The sequence below is a fragment of the Grampus griseus genome, assembly GCF_964374135.1.
Source record: "Grampus griseus genome assembly, chromosome: 6".
NCBI lineage: Eukaryota > Metazoa > Chordata > Mammalia > Artiodactyla > Delphinidae > Grampus > Grampus griseus.
This window is the reverse complement of record NC_139000.1, coordinates 36,540,938-36,560,179: the sequence shown is the minus strand read 5'-3', so window position 1 is coordinate 36,560,179 and position 19,242 is coordinate 36,540,938. Positions and strand designations below refer to the sequence as shown.

General features: G+C 51.4%; 1 protein-coding gene across 2 annotated transcripts; it reads left to right on the top strand.

Moving 5' to 3' along the window:
- Positions 1–1,074: 1,074 nt before the first annotated feature.
- NPR2 (natriuretic peptide receptor 2) lies at positions 1,075–19,097 on the top strand. 2 transcript variants are annotated; one of them, XM_082655800.1, is made up of 22 exons: positions 1,075–2,491; positions 3,317–3,522; positions 9,448–9,561; positions 9,865–10,000; positions 10,244–10,338; positions 10,566–10,698; positions 10,926–11,010; positions 11,251–11,371; positions 11,534–11,608; positions 11,818–11,895; positions 12,130–12,234; positions 12,352–12,423; positions 14,413–14,572; positions 14,752–14,907; positions 14,985–15,153; positions 15,313–15,459; positions 15,959–16,082; positions 16,299–16,367; positions 17,952–18,126; positions 18,198–18,296; positions 18,564–18,655; positions 18,789–19,097. In XM_082655800.1, exons 1-22 carry the CDS (start codon positions 1,825–1,827, stop codon positions 18,852–18,854), a joined length of 3,144 nt encoding a protein of 1,047 aa, XP_082511926.1. In that variant the 5' UTR covers positions 1,075–1,824; the 3' UTR covers positions 18,855–19,097. The 2 variants fall into 2 exon arrangements, with proteins under 2 accessions (XP_082511926.1, XP_082511925.1); XM_082655799.1 differs by having other exon boundaries at positions 9,865–10,012.
- The last annotated feature ends 145 nt before the right edge of the window (positions 19,098–19,242 follow it).

The window sequence follows — 19,242 nt, the reverse complement described above, 5'->3', positions numbered from 1 at the left end:
ACAATTTGAGGAAAACTCCCTAAGGTCCCATGCAGCCCCTCCCAGCAACCATGATATCATCCCTCACAAGCTGTTCCTCGGGATCAGATCAGCACTCCAGATATGGGGTGTCTGGGGTGAGCCTTCTAGGATGGAAGCTTGGGAGTGGGGTGGAACCCAAGGGGGGCACAATGGGCTTCCACTACTGGGGAAACGTTTTGCGTAATCAGTCTCTGAGCCTTTATCAGGTGCAAGCCCAGGCTGTGCAGGAAGACAAAAGAGAGAAGAGGCTGCTCTGGGCTCCCACCCTGGAGCAGATGGTGTGGTGGGAGCCCAGTGGGCTATGGTGGCCTCTGAGGACACGGGAGGGCACATTGGGGTCGTGGGGACAGGAAGAGGGAGATTGGAGGGTTGAGTCCTAAGGAAGAAGGAGACTCATGGACTTCGTAAGGACTCAGGAAAAATCGGTCGCCGGAGCGCCTTGGTCCCGGAGGGGCTTATCTTCCAGGGAGCAGGCATGTCTTACTGGTGAAGGAGGAAGAGGTTCCCGTCAATGAGAGGGGTGCTATCGTTTACTAGGTGGAGGACAAGTGAGGATACCGAATATGTGGGGATCCCCAACTGTTTCCTGGAGGCTGGAGTGTTTGAGGGACTCAGGGGAGTTAAGAAAGGAGACCCTAAGAAGAGCGAGATACGCGAGGGGTGGGTAGGGAGGCCCTGGGCTCGTGGGAGTGTGTGAGATGGAGAGCGCGCGGCGGGGTGGCCCAGGGGCCTGGGGGAGACGGGGTAGGCCTTAAAGTGAGGGGACGCCCGGGACCTCGCCGGCCTGAGAGGCCCTTGCGCGGAGCCCCCGGGCTGTCGCCGGGTGGGTTAGAGACCTGGGAGGTCCCCGGGCGCCCGGGTGGGAGTGGGGAGTCGGGAGGGGGGAAGACAGCAGGCGCCGGAGGGTGGGGCCGGGCGGGGGAGGAGGAGGGGCCGCGGGGAGGGGGCGGGGAAGGCGCGGGGCGGGGGCGGGGGCGGGGGCGGGCGGCCTGCCCGGGGAGTCACACTCTGCAGCCGCCGGCGCAGCGAGCGGAGACGGCCGGGCCGCGGCAACCTGACCTGGAGGAGCGGCGCGCCCGGGGGCCCAGGCGGGGGGCGGGAGGAAGCGCGGGGCAGCGCCGGCCGCCCGGACCCAGGAGAAGCGGAGCAGAGAGGAGCGGGGACACGGGCGGGGCCGCCGCAGCTCCGGATGGGACCAGCGCCCTGGGCCCGTTAGTCCAAGCAGGAGCTTCGGGAGAAGGCTTCACAGGGAAATTTACCCCTGCCTTTCCTTCTCCTCCGGCCCAGGCCTCGCTTCGCTGCCCGCCTGCCCATGGTCCCAGTCCTTCCGCCGCGCCGGCCCCCTCCCACCTTATCCCCTTGGTCCTTCTTTTCGCAGCTCTCTGCCCTCCTAGCCCTTTCAGCGGTGAGGTCCCCCCAGGCCTTCTCTTTGTACCAGCCAACCCCCCCCCCCATCCCAGTCTCGGATCCCCTTTTCCTTCTCAGCTTTAGATTCATCAGACGAATTCACCTCTCGCTCTCCCCATCCCAGTCACAGGCCCCCTTGGTCCCTGCCTCCTCCTGCCACCCTACTCTTGGCCCTCCTCCGTCCCTGCCCTAGGCTGGTGGACCCACTCCCCGGGGCTTCCTCCCATCTCCTCCCCCCCGATTCCTGCCACTTTCTGTATCCCAGCCTACCTAGCTTATCCTCACTTCTCTCCCTGGCGGCCTTCCCCAGGTTCCAGGCTGGGCGGTGCTTGTGGCTCCCCTGTAGGCCAGAGTGGCCCCAGGTTCTGGGGGGGGTGGGGCCGCTGCTTTCTCCCCATGGCACTGCCATCACTCCTGCTGGTGGTGGCGGCCCTGGCAGGTGGGGTGCGTCCCCCAGGGGCGCGGAACCTGACGCTGGCGGTGGTGCTGCCAGAACACAACCTGAGCTATGCCTGGGCCTGGCCACGGGTGGGTCCCGCTGTGGCACTCGCTGTGGAGGCGCTGGGCCGGGCGCTGCCCGTGGACCTACGGTTCGTCAGCTCTGAACTAGATGGCGCCTGCTCTGAGTACCTGGCCCCGCTGCGCGCTGTGGACCTCAAGCTCTACCACGATCCCGACCTTCTGTTGGGCCCCGGTTGCGTGTACCCCGCTGCCTCTGTGGCCCGCTTTGCCTCACATTGGCGCCTTCCCCTGCTGACTGCGGGTGCTGTGGCCTCTGGTTTTGCGGCTAAGAATGAGCATTATCGTACCCTGGTGCGCACTGGTCCCTCTGCTCCCAAGCTGGGTGAGTTTGTAGTGACGCTACATGGGCACTTCAATTGGACTGCCCGTGCTGCCTTGCTGTATCTGGATGCTCGCACAGATGACCGGCCTCACTACTTCACCATCGAGGGCGTCTTTGAGGCCCTGCAGGGCAGCAACCTCAGTGTGCAGCACCAGGTGTATGCCCGTGAGCCGGGGGGCCCTGAGCAGGCCACCCACTTCATCCGGGCCAACGGGCGCAGTGAGTGTGGCCCGGGCTACTTAGGGTCAGGGGAGGAGGGTCGCTGTGTCCCTGGAGCTGAGCACTGGGAAGCTGTAGATGGAGATAGCCGTGGAGGAGCCGAATGTGGTGGTTGGGATCAAGAAACACGTGTGGATGGAGCCCCTGGGAGGGGCTAAGGCGTTATGTTGGGGGGCTTGTGGATGTCACAGACAGATGTGAACAAGGAGTAAGATGGCCTGAGGGGAGAAGCTTGTGTCGGGAAGAGTGTGGGATTGGGGGAAGTTGAATTTGGGGAGCAGTGTGAGTTCCCTGGAGTAGTGAGTGTGGTTGATGGTCACTCCAAAATGTGTGCCTGTCTGTGAGCAGAGACTTCTCAGACTGGGCCGCCAGTACCCCTTGGTGGCATAAAAAGCGTGAAGACTCCATAAATGGGCTTTGCGGTGCAGCTGATTAGGTTGGGAAAGACAGGTAAAGCTCCCACTGAGAGAAGTTCTGAGCAGTCAGTGCCTTTGAGCTTAGGGAAAGACAGGGCAGAGTGGGGGAGTGAGGAGGGCTGGCGGGGAGCAGCAGGCAGGGCTCTGGGAAGAGGAGGGGCTTGAAGGATAGCTCCCTTCCTCTGGGGTCTGGAGTCAGGCTCTGACTTCTGCCAGATGGTCCATACGGTCCCAGGGTACTTATGACATAGACTCCAAGGGGGGAGGGATGGGGAACATCTGCTGGGTGGTTGATAGATTAGGGCCTCTCTTCCTCACTAAAGATGGGAATGCAGATGGTCAGAGAGGGGGCTGTCTAGGGTCCTGGATGCTTTCTCAGAGTGCCCCTCTGTCACGTACCTGCTCCCAGTTGTGTATATCTGCGGCCCTCTGGAGATGCTGCATGAGATCCTGCTTCAGGCCCAGAGGGAGAACCTGACCAACGGAGATTATGTCTTCTTTTACCTGGATGTCTTTGGGGAGAGTCTCCGTGCGGGCCCCACGCGCTCCACAGGCCGGCCCTGGCAGGACAATCGCACCTGGGAACAGGCCGAGGCCCTCAGAGAAGCTTTTCAGGTATCATTTGAGTCAAACTTGAAGGGAGCAGGGAGAGGAGCTTTTTTGGGAATTCTCTCTCTGTCACAAGACCCCACAGAAACCCTAGCAACAGGGCAAGAATTGTGAACCACAGGGATTAAATGGACGGAGGCTTTCCAAGTCTAGTCTCACCTTTGTGGCTCTTTCTCAGTGTGTCTTCCAAGGCTACCTCCCAAGATCCTGGAACACTGACTCTTCCTAAGTACCAATGGTAGATATACCGTGGGGTCGGGGGGGTGGGAAGTTCAGGAAAAGATCTAGACCCCGCCCCTGGGAGGGCTTCCACCCTTTCTGGAGAGGCGAGGCATGATTGTGGTGCAGTTAGATACAAGTACAAGAAAGGATGTGATGATGTGTCCTGGAACAGACACTAAGAACTTGAGTGGTTCAGAGGAGAGAGTCACTGTGGGCTGGGTTTAGGGGAAGCTGTTATAAAGGAAGCAAGACTCTATGGTGACTTTAAAGATAGATGTCATATTCCTAGTCAGAGTGGGAGAGAGGATGCAGGCAGCTGGAGCAAAGAAAAAAAGATGGGAATGGACATGTTTGGGGATCCAAGAAGATACTGACCTGACAAGAAAGAATGGTTCACTTGGAGCACATTATAGGAAATAATGCTGCGGAGGTAGATTCAGATTAAGGAGAGCTCTGAACCTAAGACTGAGGCGTTTGGACTTGAATGGTGGGGTCTTTGAGGTTTTTTTGTGATGAGAAATATACTGACAGAACTCAGGTTGGATTAGAAGAGGAGGAGACAGTGAGGCCACCTGCAATAGGTTAGAATGCGGTATGGAGGTATGGGCTTGAACTATGGTGATGATAGCAGGAATGAAAAGAGATGGATATGAGAAGCAGTTTGTAGGGAAAATTGACATGACTGTCTTCACTTCACTTCTCTGCTCAAAACTTTCAATGACTTATTTCCTACAGAATAAAGTCCTGACTCCTTATCATGACATTTAAGATTTTATACAGTCCTCAACCCACTTTTAAAATCTTACCTCCCAGTACTGCTGAGTACTCCAGCCGGCTAGACCTCGCTCAGACCTGCTACCTCGGGCCTCCCTGCCCCGCTGCCTTTGGGCTCTTTGCTGCTTTTGTCCACAGTGGTCTTCCTCCCCTTACCCCAAATCTCTCCCTCTCAAAATCATACCCATGAATTGCTCCCCGATTCTCCCACCAATTTTTCACTTACTTATGTATATAAGTACTTTTTAAAACTTATTTATGCATACCCCCTTCTTATCCCCAAAAGAATTTGAGGTGGCGTATAGGATAACCTTCAGGTCTTTTCAACCCTGAGATTCTTTGACTCTAAGTAGATGCGTATAAGGGCTGGACTTGGGTGGCCACCTTCTGCAATGAGTAAGGTTTTATGTGGCTGTGATTATATATTCGGTAGTGTCTGACTGTGAATGACATATCTGTTTGCATGCCTGAGTATAAGTCTGTGACCGTCACACTTGAACATGGGCAGTGGCAGGACAGGTTTTGTTGCTGCTGAACTTTTGCCTAAAACGACCTTCTCACCTTTGTGTGTCTGGATAATGCTTGTGTATTCTATAATACTCAAATCAGTTATTTTCCCTTCTAGGAAACAATCCCTGAATCCTCAGGTTGGACTGAATTTCCCACTCTTGTGCCTATCTCTAACTCCTCTAGAACTTACAACATTATTCAGTCAATGTCTGATTCATCTGAAGACTGACTCATTCTGTTAGTGTTTACTTAGCTAGCACCTGTTATGTCCTAGTCACTGTGCGAGGTGCTAGTATACAGCAGAGAACATAACAGATGTCCCTGCCTTTTGGAGCCTACATTCAGTAGAACAGACAGACATAAACAAGCAATAGATACAAACATAGAACAAACTGTGATGTGTTACTTAAAAAGAGAAAAAAAGCATAGCGTGGTATGAGAGGAGAGTATCGGGGGGTTGTGCTTTAGCTAGTGTGGTCAAGGAGGGTCTCTCTAACCCTCCCAGATGGGAAGACTCCACAGGCTTCTGGGCCATACTCTCTTTGTGGAGGGAACACCTCTCTTCTTGTGGGAGAATTCCTACCAGCCAAGGGGCCCCAGCACTTAGGGTAGGAGGAGGAGGGATCTAGTCTGCTAACAATTAGTTACATACAGTTGACTCTTGAACACTGTGGGGGTTAGGGGCACCCACCCTCCATGCAATCGAAAATCTGAGTATAACTTTACAGTCAGGCGTCCCTCTTGGGGGTTCCATCCACATCTGTGGATTCAACCAAGTGTAGATCATGTAGTACCATGGTCTGCGTTTATTGAAAAAAATCTGCTTATCAGTGGACCTGTGCAGTTCAAACCCAAGTTTTTCCAGGGTGAACTGTAAATTAATTCTCAGCTCTCCCACTCACTGTAGGCATTATTCAGACAGAAAAACAAAGAGGGAGGTTTTGCTACGATATAAGAGAAGGGGCAGTCAAGAATATGCTAAGGGGAAAATCAAAGGGAAGTGGTGTGGTCAGCTCCAGACAAGGGTGAAAGAGCAGAGGGCCCACACCCCAGAGATACCTGGCCCGCTGGGGTCCCAGAGCAGGCCAGCCTGGAAAAGGTGGCGGCAGAGGTGAGGAGTCCCTGATATAGATGCCCACAGCCTTTCCAGGAGGGTGTCATGCCCAAGGAAGGGGTCCCAGCTCATGCTGGATACTAGCTATTGGGGGAGAGGACTCTCAAATTAAATATGTTGCTATGATTTTTCTCCCTCATTGAACCGTAGCCGCTTGAGGGCAGGGACCATGCTTGTCTTTGTATTCCGTGTGCCTAGCACGTTTGTTGAATTGAATCAACGTGTGTGTTGGGAAGAGGGGGGATGGGGTTAGGAATTCATTTAGACAGGAGTAGAGCCGGCAGGTACTGTAAACCAAGATGATCAACCAGGAAAGGGAAGAATACGTAGATACGGTGGAACTAACCAAATGACTAGGCTCTAAGGATCCAGAGGCTCTGTCTGGACATTTGAGGACATTCTACAGGGTCAGAAACCCAGGGAGAAGCCACAAACTAGGTGACCAGCATGAGACTGGGGTACAGATGGGGGACACCAGCGGCTAGAATGGAAGTAAGCAGTAAACCAAGGGCCGTGGAAGGCAGCATCTCTTGTGGAGACCATTCTGTTAATTTAGGCCACTGTTAACAGCGCCTCCTGCGGCAGCCAGAGTGGGTCTGGGTGTGGGTGGGCCCACAGGCAGAGCCAGGCATCTGCTGTCCTTGCACATTTCCCGGGTGCCCTCCTGGCTTCCACCCACCGCTGTACCCATTTTGGCAGCCTTTGCTTTTTTTTTTTTTTTTTTCCCGCCTGGGGTCCCCTGTGCAACGGGACACAGTTACCTACCTTTACCTTCTCTCTAGCCCCTGAGCAAGAACAGAAATTCTTTGGAAGTTCTTCTGCTTCTCTCTCTTTTTTTTAGTAGCTGGTAACCACAGCAAAACAGAGTCGAGCATAGCAGTTCTCAAAGTGTGGTCTTGGGATCCTGGGGGCCCCTGGAATCCTTTTTTTTATTTTTTTTATTTATTTATTTTTTTTTGCCGTACGCGGGCCTCTCACCGCTGTGGCCCCTCCCGCCGCGGAGCACAGGCCCCGGACGCGCAGGCCCAGCGGCCGTGGCCCACGGGCCCAGCCGCTCCGCGGCACGCGGGATCCTCCCGGACCAGGGCACGAACCCGCGCCCCCTGCACCGGCAGGCGGACTCCCAACCACCGCGCCACCAGGGAAGCCCCCTGGAATCCTTTTTTAGGGGGACAATGAGGGCAAAACTAGTTTAAAAATAATACTAAGGTGTTATTTGCCTCCGTCACTCTCATTCTTCCATGATTGTACAGTGGAGTTTTCCAGAGGTTATGTGACGTGTGATGATGTCATCATTCTGGCAGCTATAGGAGGTGTGCTTGTGTATTCTTGTGTTTTAAAACTTTGTCAGTTTTAATTTCTAATATGGTAAATATTGATAGATGTAATCCAAACAAACAAAAGCTCCTTGGGGTCCTCAATAATTTCTAGTAGCGTAAAGGTGTCATGAGAGCAAAAAGATTGAGAACTGCTAGTCTAGCAAAGAAAAAACCTAGGCAATTACTTTTTAAAAAGCATTGAAAACCTATTATCAACCTTTATAATGAAGTAGACATTGTGTGAAGCCTGATCTTTTCAAGTTTTTTAACTAACTTTTTACATTTTTTGTCAACCGTATCCTACCCTTCTATTTTTCTTTTATTCTTTGAATAGGTGTTACTGAACGAACCCTTCCAGCCCCACCCTCAGTCTCCCTCTCCTTTTTAATTCTGCCTGACAGTGGGAGAGTATTAGCAGTGTGTGATCAAGCATCCAAACGCTCCAGTAAGAATAATTACATCATGAAGTAGACTCCAGTCTAATATAATCAATGTGTATTAGAAACTGACTTCATTATTTCCTACCTGGAATGAATTGATCTATAATAGGTCGTAAGTGATATATCTAGTATCTCTATGGTACTTTCTATGACAGGAATTAACACAACTGGTAGAAACGGCTAGTTTTATTTTTTAAAGAATCAATTTTATTTATTATATTTATTTTTTGGTTGCGTTGGGCCTTCGTTGCTGCACATGAGCTTTCTGTAGTTGTGGCGAGGGGGCGCTACTCCTCGTTGCGGTGCGCAGGTTTCTCATTGTGGTGGCTTCTCTTGTTGTGAAGCACGGGCTCTAGGCGCATGGGCTTCAGTAGTTGTGGCACACGGGCTCAGTAGTTGTGGCTCGCGGGATCTAGAGCACAGGCTCAGTAGTTGTGGCACACAGGCTTAGTTGCTCTGCGGCACGTAGGATCTTCCCCGACCAGGGATCGAACCTGGCAGGTGGATCCGCCTTGGCAGGTGGATTCCTAACCACTGCGCCACCAGGGAAGTCCCAAAATGACTAGTTTTAATCTCTCATTTCACAAAGTCACGTTTCACAAAATATATTGATCTGAAGTCTTTCCCCAAAGTTGCAGTGCCAGTTCCCTGACGAAGGCAGAGGCTGGTCTCAGTGATTGTGGAGGCCTGAGGTGGAGGCAGAGGCCAAGAAGCGGGAAGTGTGTGAGGCCAGTGGGCGAGTGGGAGCCAGGCAGGCATCCCAGTGAAAGACAGAGACATGCTGACTGTGGCCAATGAGAAGTGTGCATGACTGAGACCATGTGTGCCACTGGCTTATCTATGAGATGTGTGTGGGCGTGTGACTGTGTGTTTTCCTTGTGACTCATGATGTGTGGGACTATGCCAGTATGCAGGACTGCATATGGTGGGTGTTCCATGCACATTAAAGGAGCCGGCTCATGGCTTTTTACAGATGGAATCACTCTCTCAAAGGATTTCCCCCAGTTGTCATAGGACCTGAAATCTCTAATTCACTGGGTGGAGGCACTGTGCTCAACTGGCCCAAATGAAAATGTAAACATTTTACTGAGAACATTAGCAGTAATTAACACCAGGGAGAGGAGCTGTTGCTCAGTGTTGTCCTTGCCAGTAAACAGGTACCCAGAAAAGATGGGACAGAGGAGCTGTGAGTGTTATGGCAGCCCTGCTGGGAGGCCTGGGTGGTAGTAGGGGCTTCAGGACGATGAGGAGCCCAGTTTGGGGGATGGAGTTGACTTCATGTATTTCCCAGTCTCCACCTTCCCAGAACCATCCTATCTATCTATCTTGTATGGAGGTGTGCCACGTGCTGTCCCCAGAGTATTAAACATACACACACACACACACACACACACACACACACACACACGAGTTTAGTATCCTCTCAGCCTTCAGAGTCACCCATGTACATTTTATATCATGTATATTTCAGCAAGTTTCCCTGTCCTGCTTCCTCTCTTCCCCTAATGTCCATCTTGAATCATTTCCACTCTCCCATGTGCTGTTCGTACAGATGGTATTGGTCATCACATACCGAGAACCCCCGAATCCTGAGTATCAGGAATTCCAGAATCGTCTTCTGATAAGAGCTCGGGAAGATTTTGGTGTGGAGCTGGCCCCTTCCCTCGTAAGTAGATCTCTCTTTCCCCGAGAATCAGGCCAGGCTTTGAGGAAAGCCTCTTCTCCCTAACTCAGAATCAAGCCTTGGCCATGGAGCCAGCCCTACTTTGGGGGCTGTCCACTTCCATTCAGGATTTTCTCTTCTGCCTTAGTGTTCAGTGAGGTAGGGATGGCACCTTAGGAATGAGAGGAGGGAAGAAAGCAAACCAGAGCGAGGAGAGGTAGAAGGAGACCCCAGAGATGGAAAAGGGGGCTGGGGAAGGGGCCTGGCAGGACCTTTGGAGAGCACTGCTGAAGTTACCACCCCCAGATGAACCTCATTGCTGGCTGCTTCTACGATGGGATCCTGCTGTATGCTGAAGTCCTGAATGAGACGATACAGGAAGGAGGCACCCGGGAAGATGGACTTCGAATTGTCGAGAAGATGCAAGGAAGAAGATACCATGGTAATGGAGAGGGTCAGTTGGAGGCCAGAGTGCCGCTGTCACGCTCAGCAGTGGAGTGGGCAGAAGAAAACACAGACACCAGGGGCAGGAGGGAGAGTTAGTAGGGGTCAGAGAACATGGCAAAGGTGGACACATATTAAGAATGGGGGCAGGGACAGACTGTGAGGTGACTGGAGGGATTGGGAGGATAGGAGAGGGGCCTAGGGTAGATCTCAAAGTAAGGGGTACTCCTTTCTGTCTTAGGTGTAACTGGACTGGTTGTTATGGACAAGAACAATGACCGGGAGACTGATTTTGTCCTGTGGGCCATGGGAGACCTGGATTCTGGGGACTTTCAGGTGATGGGGGATGAGGCAGGGAGGAGAGTGGGGGGCCTGCAAACCCAGCTTTCAGGGGGTCAACGGGGGCAGAATCACAGGTTCTAGAGGCAGGGACTTATTTCCTCTGCTGGAGCTGCTTGGTGGGTGGGCGGTAGGATGGGGAGAAAAGCACCCAAGTAGCTGGGTTTGGGGGTAGGAGGCTGGTGGGAGCAGGCCTGTGGGCCCTGTTTTCTCCTTCCTCACAGCCTGCAGCCCACTACTCGGGAGCCGAAAAGCAGATTTGGTGGACAGGACGGCCCATCCCCTGGGTGAAGGGGGCCCCCCCCTTGGACAATCCCCCCTGTGCCTTTGACTTGGACGACCCATCCTGTGATAAAAGTGGGTGTGTGCAGGGACTGGGAGCAATCCTTCCTCCCTTGACTTTCCACTCTTTTACCTCCTCCTCACGGGCTCCCCCACCCTTAGCTCTATATCACCTGTTCTCCTATGCCCCCTGCCTGCTTCTTTACCTCTCGAGATCTGTCTGCTCCCTGCACCTAAGAGCATCCCGCCTCCCCGTTCACAGCACCACACACAGTCTTTCTCAGGGCCCCCTCTCCCTTCAGCCCCACTTTCCACTCTGGCAATCGTGGCACTGGGCACAGGAATCACCTTCATCATGTTTGGCGTTTCCAGCTTCCTCATTTTCCGGTGAGTTCTGCGCTTTCCGCTGACCTACTCCCTCCCTCCCATTTCCACACAGCCTTCTGGCTGAGGCCAGGAGGCCCCTAGAACACGGGGGAGGGAATGCATCCCTCTCTCTCAGTCCTGTGTCTGGGGTGTGACAACCGCAGCTTCAGGAGCTGCCGGGAAGTCTCTGCAACCCCGCTGTTGGCTTCTGGGGTGGTAGGATTGGGCTTGCCAGTCAACTGAGGTGTGCAGTCCTTACAGAAAACTGATGCTGGAGAAAGAGCTGGCTAGCATGTTGTGGCGCATTCGCTGGGAGGAGCTGCAATTTGGCAATTCAGAGCGATACCATAAAGGTGCAGGCAGTCGCCTCACACTGTCGCTGGTGAGCCCTCGTCTCAGCTGTCCCTCTGCTTCCCTCTGAGTGCCTGTCCTTTCGTACCCTGGACCTTTCCCAGCACATCAGCCTGTAATGATAGCACCTGCACTACCACCACCATCTAATGTTCCTTTCATCCTTCCGCCTCCATGTTGCCCTTGGCCCCAGCGGGGATCCAGTTACGGCTCGCTCATGACAGCCCATGGGAAATACCAGATCTTTGCCAACACCGGTCACTTCAAGGTGAACAGTCGTCCACTTGTTCTGGTCCCCACCATTTCATTCTGTCTCATCCACATCTGTCACCTCTTCCCGTGACCCTCTGCTCCTCATAACCCTCCTCTCTGTCCAGCTGATCTCCTGGATGCTCCCACAGTTCTCCAGTCTTTCCCAGCACCCAGAGACCCTTTCTGATATTAATGTCCCTCTTCCCCTTTCACTCCCACCATCAGGGAAATGTTGTTGCCATCAAACATGTGAATAAGAAGCGCATTGAGCTGACCCGGCAGGTTCTGTTTGAACTCAAACATGTAAGTCATGGTGTATGGGTTGAGGGCCAGGGATAAATAAGAATGGGGAAGGGGAAGGGGAAGGGGAGGACTAGGGAACAGTAAAATTGGCTAGGAGGGCAATGGGTTTATTTATAAATTATTTCAAGTTGTAAGGACAATTAAGAGAAAGGTCCTCTCATGTAGTGGTAGATTTCTGTATCTAATTTTTAGCTCTTTCAATTCTCTTTTTCTTCCTTTTTTTTTTTTTCGTAGATGAGAGATGTTCAGTTCAACCATCTCACTCGCTTCATTGGCGCCTGCATAGACCCTCCCAACATTTGCATCGTCACCGAGTATTGTCCTCGTGGGAGTTTACAGGTGAGGGATATAGGTGGGGATTATAGGGGCAGGGGAGATAGGCCCAAAGTTACACTGACTGTGCAGGTAATAGTGGGGCTAGGAAAGTCACATAATCTATTCCATGTCACTTACCAGGATATTCTGGAAAATGATAGCATCAACTTGGATTGGATGTTTCGTTACTCACTCATTAATGACCTTGTTAAGGTGAGTCTTCCCCACTCCTCCTTGAGTTCATCCACTTTAAAATGCCTCCCTCTTTCTATCTTTGCTTATGATTTCTCTTCCTAGTCTAAAAATTCCATCTCTCCATTTCCCCTTATTCTTAAGGTTGGGTAATAATGGGCAAACAATGGATTTGGGGCTTTTAATTGGGGGGGAATGAGTTTTATCTGCCACAAAGAGTCCTGTACTTGTAGAGAACTTTTGTCTTCCTGCCCTAGCTCAAATCTCAGATCTCAAATCTCTCAAATCTCTCTCCATCATCTTTTCTTTTTCCTCCAAGAGTTTATATTAAAATCTCTTAGCAGGGAAAAATTAATGGAGTCTCCAAACATTTATCTTCTATTTTTTTTCCTCATCATTTACTCTCTAACCAATATTTCACGTATCTGCTCTTTTGTTCAGAAAAACTGAAATTCGAAATGAACATTTATTAGTAAAACTAAGAGAAGCCAAGGAAAATTATACTAAATGTTTGGTATCTTCTAATATACTAGGTTTCAGCTATTTTCAAGTGACCCAGAGGTCTATGGATTTGTGAAGGCATAAATTTGAATCTTGCACAGGTGGGACAGGTGTTTAGAAGCAAGTCCCCTAGCCAGTGAGCTAGCCTAGTGGATCACCTGTACCACACCTGGAGCTGGCTTCGGTTTCTCTGCATAGTTTTCAAGAGGTTATTTAAAAAATTTTGTGTGTGTGTGTTAAAGTTTGCCATCAAGTCAGAGATAAAATATTAGGTAAAGTTGATGTGGTGCTCAGCTGGAGGTGTGATGATAAATGTAAGAAAAACATGACTCTTGAGAGAACAGTGATTTGATGGAAAGGTGATTTAGAACAAAGCCAGAAGCCTAACATCTGTATTCACGAGTTTGGAGATTCCCAAAGGTTTGTTGATATCAAGATGAAACGAATAAAAAGGAAGAGTTCACAGAGACTAGAGTTTTGAGTTGTTTAAGCCCAGAGCTAAACATTTAAAGGAGGTTAGCATACAGGACACCGTATCCTTTTTCGGTTCCACCTGAACTGACTTCCCAGGGGAAGCACCACTCTGCCTTCTTAGGACCTGCCTTAGAGTCCCTCACAGGCAACCTTTCTCTCCTCTCTGGCCCCAGGGGGGCCAGAAATTTCAGGCTTCTGCATTGGCTTGGTAGCTACCTCCTACCTGTGTCCATTTCCCAGGTTTTTCTAATTTACTATTTTCTCCACTTTCTCTCTGGCCCGACATCCCCTGTAGTAGATGGCTTTCCTCCTCTATCTCGACTTGCCTGCCTATACATGGTTGTATGTTAAAGTTTACAACTGGCTGGTCTTCCTTGGTGCATCCAGGTACTCTTGATACCTGGATCTCAAGCCATGTCTTCCTGAGTAGTGGCCAAGCATTTGAGGCCACCATGGGTGTTGTATTCTTGGAGTTCACCCTCAGAGTTCTGATCCCTTCATTACTCAGAAGACAGACCGCCCTTTCCAGGGTGATAACTGATAGCTCCCCTTGTCCTTCCTCTTAAGCATGTCTCCTATCCCCGGCGCTTGGGTGCCGATATACTGCTTAAGGTACCAGGAAGAGACGACTCTCCTATTTTGCCTGCTTCCTGGGGTAGAAACTGTACAAAGGATGCATTCCGAAATTAGCTTATTGTTTTTATGGTCCCGAGATCTTTTTTTTTTTTTTTTTTTTTTTGCGGTACGCGGGCCTCTCACTGTTGTGGCCTCTCCTGTTGCGGAGCACAGGCTCCGGACGCGCAGGCTCAGCGGCCATGGCTCACAGGCCCAGCCGCTCCACGGCATGCGGGATCTCCCCGGACCGGGGCACGAACCCGTGTCCCCCGCATCGGCAGGCAGACTCCCAACCACTGTGCCACCAGGGAAGCCCATGGTCCCAAGATCTTTAGATAGCTAGCTAATGTCCATCTCACGGAGAGGGGGTATCCCAAGCCAGATATGATCCAATCCCATGACTTGATCTGTATCCTGCAGGGCATGGCCTTTCTCCATAACAGCATTATTGCATCCCATGGGAGTCTCAAGTCCTCCAACTGTGTGGTGGATAGTCGTTTTGTGCTCAAAATCACAGACTATGGCCTGGCCAGCTTCCGATCAACTGCTGAACCTGATGACAACCACGCCCTCTATGCCAGTGAGGCCTTCCCCCACAACCTGCTTTTACATTGCTCCCCCGGCCCTGATCATTTCCACCTACGGAGGGTGGGAGAGGGAGACGGAGTGACAGTAATACGGCGAGCATTATAGGAATGAGGCCAGGTGGGCTTGGGGATTTCCTTTTTGAGGACCTGGCCACCTGTCCCCTCTTTTCAGAGAAGCTGTGGACTGCCCCAGAACTGCTCAGTGGGAACCCCTTGCCAACCACAGGCATGCAGAAGGCCGATGTCTATAGCTTTGGGATCATCTTACAGGAGATAGCCCTTCGCAGTGGTCCTTTCTACTTGGAGGGCCTGGACCTCAGCCCCAAAGGTGAGAGTCAATCTACGACCCAGAGCCTCCTCTACTTGGGGGACCTGTTCTTCATCCAAACCCTTTATCACCCTCAGAGATTGTCCAGAAGGTCCGAAATGGTCAGCGGCCTTATTTCCGGCCGAGCATCGACCGGACCCAACTGAACGAAGAGCTGGTTTTGCTGATGGAGCGGTGTTGGGCCCAGGACGCAGCTGAGCGACCAGACTTTGGACAGATTAAGGGCTTCATTCGCCGCTTTAACAAGTGAGAGGGCACTATGGTGCAGGAGCTCCCCGGGGCTAGAAGCCTCATCAGTCTTAGTGGGTGAGGTGGGGTTGGTGGGGCCGAGAGGGTGGGTTGGGTAGAAAGCCCTGGGGGTCTTGAGCATTCTGGAGCAGGTACCCTATCCTGGCCTCCTTCCAGGGAGGGTGGCACCAGCATACTGGATAACCTCCTATTGCGCATGGAGCAGTATGCCAACAACCTGGAGAAGCTGGTGGAGGAACGCACACAGGCCTACCTGGAGGAGAAACGCAAGGCTGAGGCTCTGCTCTACCAAATTCTACCCCAGTGAGACTTCTGTCCCCCTTCCTGAATTTTCCTGTGGTATTCTTCTGTTGGTTTCTGCCTAATCAAGCTCCTGAGAAGTCACTTCCCAACCCTTAGAATGCTGCTTTGTTACATCTTGCTACCATGAGCCCATTCTGGCTCTAGACCGTGTGTTTTCATTCTGTCTCCAAATGAGTTGTGCTGCCTTCTTCCTGGCTTCCCATCCCTTCTTCTTAGGACGCTGCTCTACCAGACCTTTGCTCCAGCAAGTGTATGTAGAACAATCCCAACTTGAGACGTTTAGCCCACATCCCCAGGGATCCCCTTCCAACCCCACACCACCTGTACACCTTACCTTGCCCTGGACTGTAATGTCTTCCCAGCCACCTTCCTTCTCCTCCACCAGGCTCAGCTTTCATGTTAGAACTCATCTCTGCTCCAGCCATACACTCCTTTCCTCTCTCTCGCCCTCCCACCCTCTTTCTCTGAGTTTGGCTCAAACTGTACCTTTGCTTCCTAGTTCAGTGGCAGAGCAGTTAAAACGGGGAGAGACCGTACAGGCCGAGGCCTTTGACAGCGTTACCATCTACTTCAGTGACATCGTTGGCTTCACAGCTTTGTCAGCAGAGAGCACCCCCATGCAGGTGAGAGCCAGGTGAGGGGCAGAGGGTGGGGTAGAGACCTGCGGGAGCTTCACTGGGGCATAGAGATCCTTGATAATAGGGAAGATTAGCTTGGTCTGTAGTTTCCATATCTTGTTATGGCTTGTGTGTTAAGAATTCTTAGAAAGTTGAACAGTTAGTTGGACAGTCTTAGAAAGTTGGAAAGTCTTAAGGCCTCTACTTTCCCATCCCTGTTAGGTGGTGACACTTCTTAATGATCTGTATACCTGCTTTGATGCCATAATTGACAACTTTGACGTCTACAAGGTGAGAGCTGGGGCTGCCCTTACACTGACACTCTTAAAACCCAGTCTGCCTGAATCCCACATGCCTTACCTGCTCCAGGGTCAGTTTTCCTGCCTGGGTCTCCAGCATCCTAGTGCTAGAGTACCCTTTGTAGACAAATGAGGCTCTGGCACTGTAATTGTGCATTCCCGTCTAATCTCTTGTGAATCCTTAAGGCTTGCCTAATCGGAACCATCACAAGATCTAGCCCCTGTCTGCCACTTTTTGCCTGGGGGTATAGGCATAGCCTAGTCGTCTTTTCTCTTCTCTTCATCCACTCCAGACATGGAGGAATCATACAGGATGTGGGTATAGAATGATTTATTGGGGTGAGGGACAAGCTATGGAGTGGAAGCTTTTTGTTGAAGTCATTGAGTTGGCACAGTGTAGGCTTTATTGTGCTTGGGGGTAAAAATGATCGGGCTTTGTGACCAACCGTGTGGCCTTAGGCAAGTAACAGAAGCTCCCTGAGCCTCAGATATTTTATCTGTATGATGGGAATAATAAATTTATTGTGGAAAATGCCTAATATTGTACAGATAATATTTATTACCCACTCCTGTCCCTTCCCTTTGGACTTACTCTGCCATCTCTGTTATTACTGTAACAAAGAACTCCCATAAACCCTTTACTTGCATTCACCAATTGTTTATATTTTCCCCCATTTGCTTTATTTAAAAAAAATCTATGTCTCCATATATTATTTTCTGAACCTTTTGCAAGTAAGTTTCAGACACAGTGCCCCCTTTTTAAAAGAAAGAAATTTATTTATTTTATTTTTAGCTGCGTTGGGTCTTTGTTGCACGCGGGCTTTCTCTAGTTGTGGGGAGCGGGGGCTGCTCTTTGTTGTGGTGCACGTTGCAGTGGCTTCTCTTGCTGCGGAGCACAGGCTCTAGGCACGCGGGCTTCAGTAGTTGTGGCTCGCGGGCTCTAGAGCACAGGCTCAGTAGTTGTGGCGCACGGGTTTAGTTGCTTCCCGGCATGTGGGATCTTCCCGCACCAGGGCTCGAACCCATGTCCCCTGCATTGGTAGGCAGATTCTTAACCACTAGGCCACCAGGGAAGCCCCACAGTGCCCCTTTATCCCTAAACAGGTCAGTGTGTAGTTCCTAAAAACAAGGACCTTCTCTTACACAGCTTCAGTACAATTAACGAAGCCAAGTGCCTGCTTTCTTACCTTTGACACTTCAGGCTGTCTGAGGCTCATTTCACGGGGCCTCGCTGACCTCCCCACCAGCTTCTGTGCTCTTCAGGGCAGCCCTGTTGTCTTGCTTCCCATTTCCTGACAGCAGAGCCTATTTGACCATGTCCTGTTGCAGACAGGGTGTCCATTCAGCAGACATTTGTAGAGTATTCGCCAGGTGCTGGGATGGGCAGGAGGATTTACCGATTCCCTTGACTCCCCTTCTCCCAGATTCTCAGGACCATGGCACTTACTTTCTAGTCAATGTTCTGGCCCCCAGGCTGTCAGGATGACTCATAGTGGTACCCAGCTTGTCTCCTTCTGCCCTTCCCCATCCCCACTGATACAGATAGAGGTGACCTTTTCATCCCCCTCTCAATCAGGTAGAGACGATTGGAGATGCCTACATGGTGGTATCTGGTCTCCCAGGCAGAAATGGTCAGCGCCATGCCCCGGAAATTGCTCGTATGGCCCTGGCATTACTGGATGCGGTTTCTTCCTTCCGCATCCGCCACCGACCCCATGACCAGCTGAGGCTACGCATAGGGGTCCACACGGGTAAGGCTGACTCTCACTCCTGTCCTCATATCGACTTTTCCCAGGCTCTCCCAACCTATTTCTTCTCACAGGGCCCGTCTGTGCTGGGGTCGTTGGCCTGAAGATGCCCCGCTACTGTCTTTTTGGAGACACAGTGAACACTGCTTCCCGAATGGAGTCTAATGGTCAAGGTGAGACATTAGCCCTCAACCCCAGCATCAGCCTCAACCTGTGTTGGCCTTTTCTTCTTTTCAGAGTTCCTCCAAATCTCATTCTGAGAGACCACAGTTCCTGATTGCCCCATCCTTGGACATATTTTGGTTCTAGTGCATGTGCCCTGGGAAGACTGAGACCCTCCTGAGGGATGGTGGTTGGGTAAAGCTCTCTCCGATCCTGCCAGTTCTTCGGTTGCCTTTTCTTTGATTCTTCTTTCCATCATTTCCCCTATCCCACCCCAGCCCTTAAGATTCATGTCTCCTCTACCACCAAGGATGCCCTGGATGAGCTAGGATGCTTCCAGCTAGAGCTTCGAGGGGATGTGGAGATGAAGGTGATGGCAGGCCATGGGGAGGGAGTCATGGAATGGGAGGATGAACACAATCACGGGGTTTGTGGGGGGAAGGGAGGGAGATATGAGGAATAACATAGAAGAAGCTGAATTATCTCTACTTCTCCGCTTCCAGGGAAAAGGCAAGATGCGAACTTACTGGCTCCTAGGAGAGCAGAAAGGACCTGCTGGGCTCCTGTAAACCCCACTTCTTCCCAAGTCAGACAATCCCCTGCTGCTGGTACCCGGGTGGGCAGTGGCCATCATCTGTCCACATAGCAGAAGTGGACATTGTCACATGAGATGGAAACCAACATGCACAAAACCCCCAACTTATATGGAAGTTGCTGTCCTTTGCAGCCCAGCCTTGTACATATACCTGTTCCTCTCTGGCCTGGTTCCTTTCCTCCCTACCTTCTGTAAATATCTGTATCTAAACCAGAATATTTTGGCCAAATATAAAACAAACAAAACCAGTCATGGTGACATAATCTGTGTTAGGGGCAACTCCAAGGAAAGGTTATGGGGTATGGACACGGTAACTCACAGAATCACTGAATGAGCAGTCTCAGGATGAGAGAGAACCCTTT

Excerpts from the sequence above, each read along its gene's own strand:
- NPR2 (XM_082655799.1), top strand. The coding sequence starts at position 1,825 with ATGGCACTGCCATCACTCCTGCTGGTGGTGGCGGCCCTGGCAGGTGGG. Across the intron at positions 11,896-12,129 it reads TTCTGTTTGAACTCAAACAT|ATGAGAGATGTTCAGTTCAA; the intron begins GTAAGTCATGGT and ends TTTTTTTCGTAG. Across the intron at positions 16,368-17,951 it reads ACAACTTTGACGTCTACAAG|GTAGAGACGATTGGAGATGC; the intron begins GTGAGAGCTGGG and ends CCTCTCAATCAG.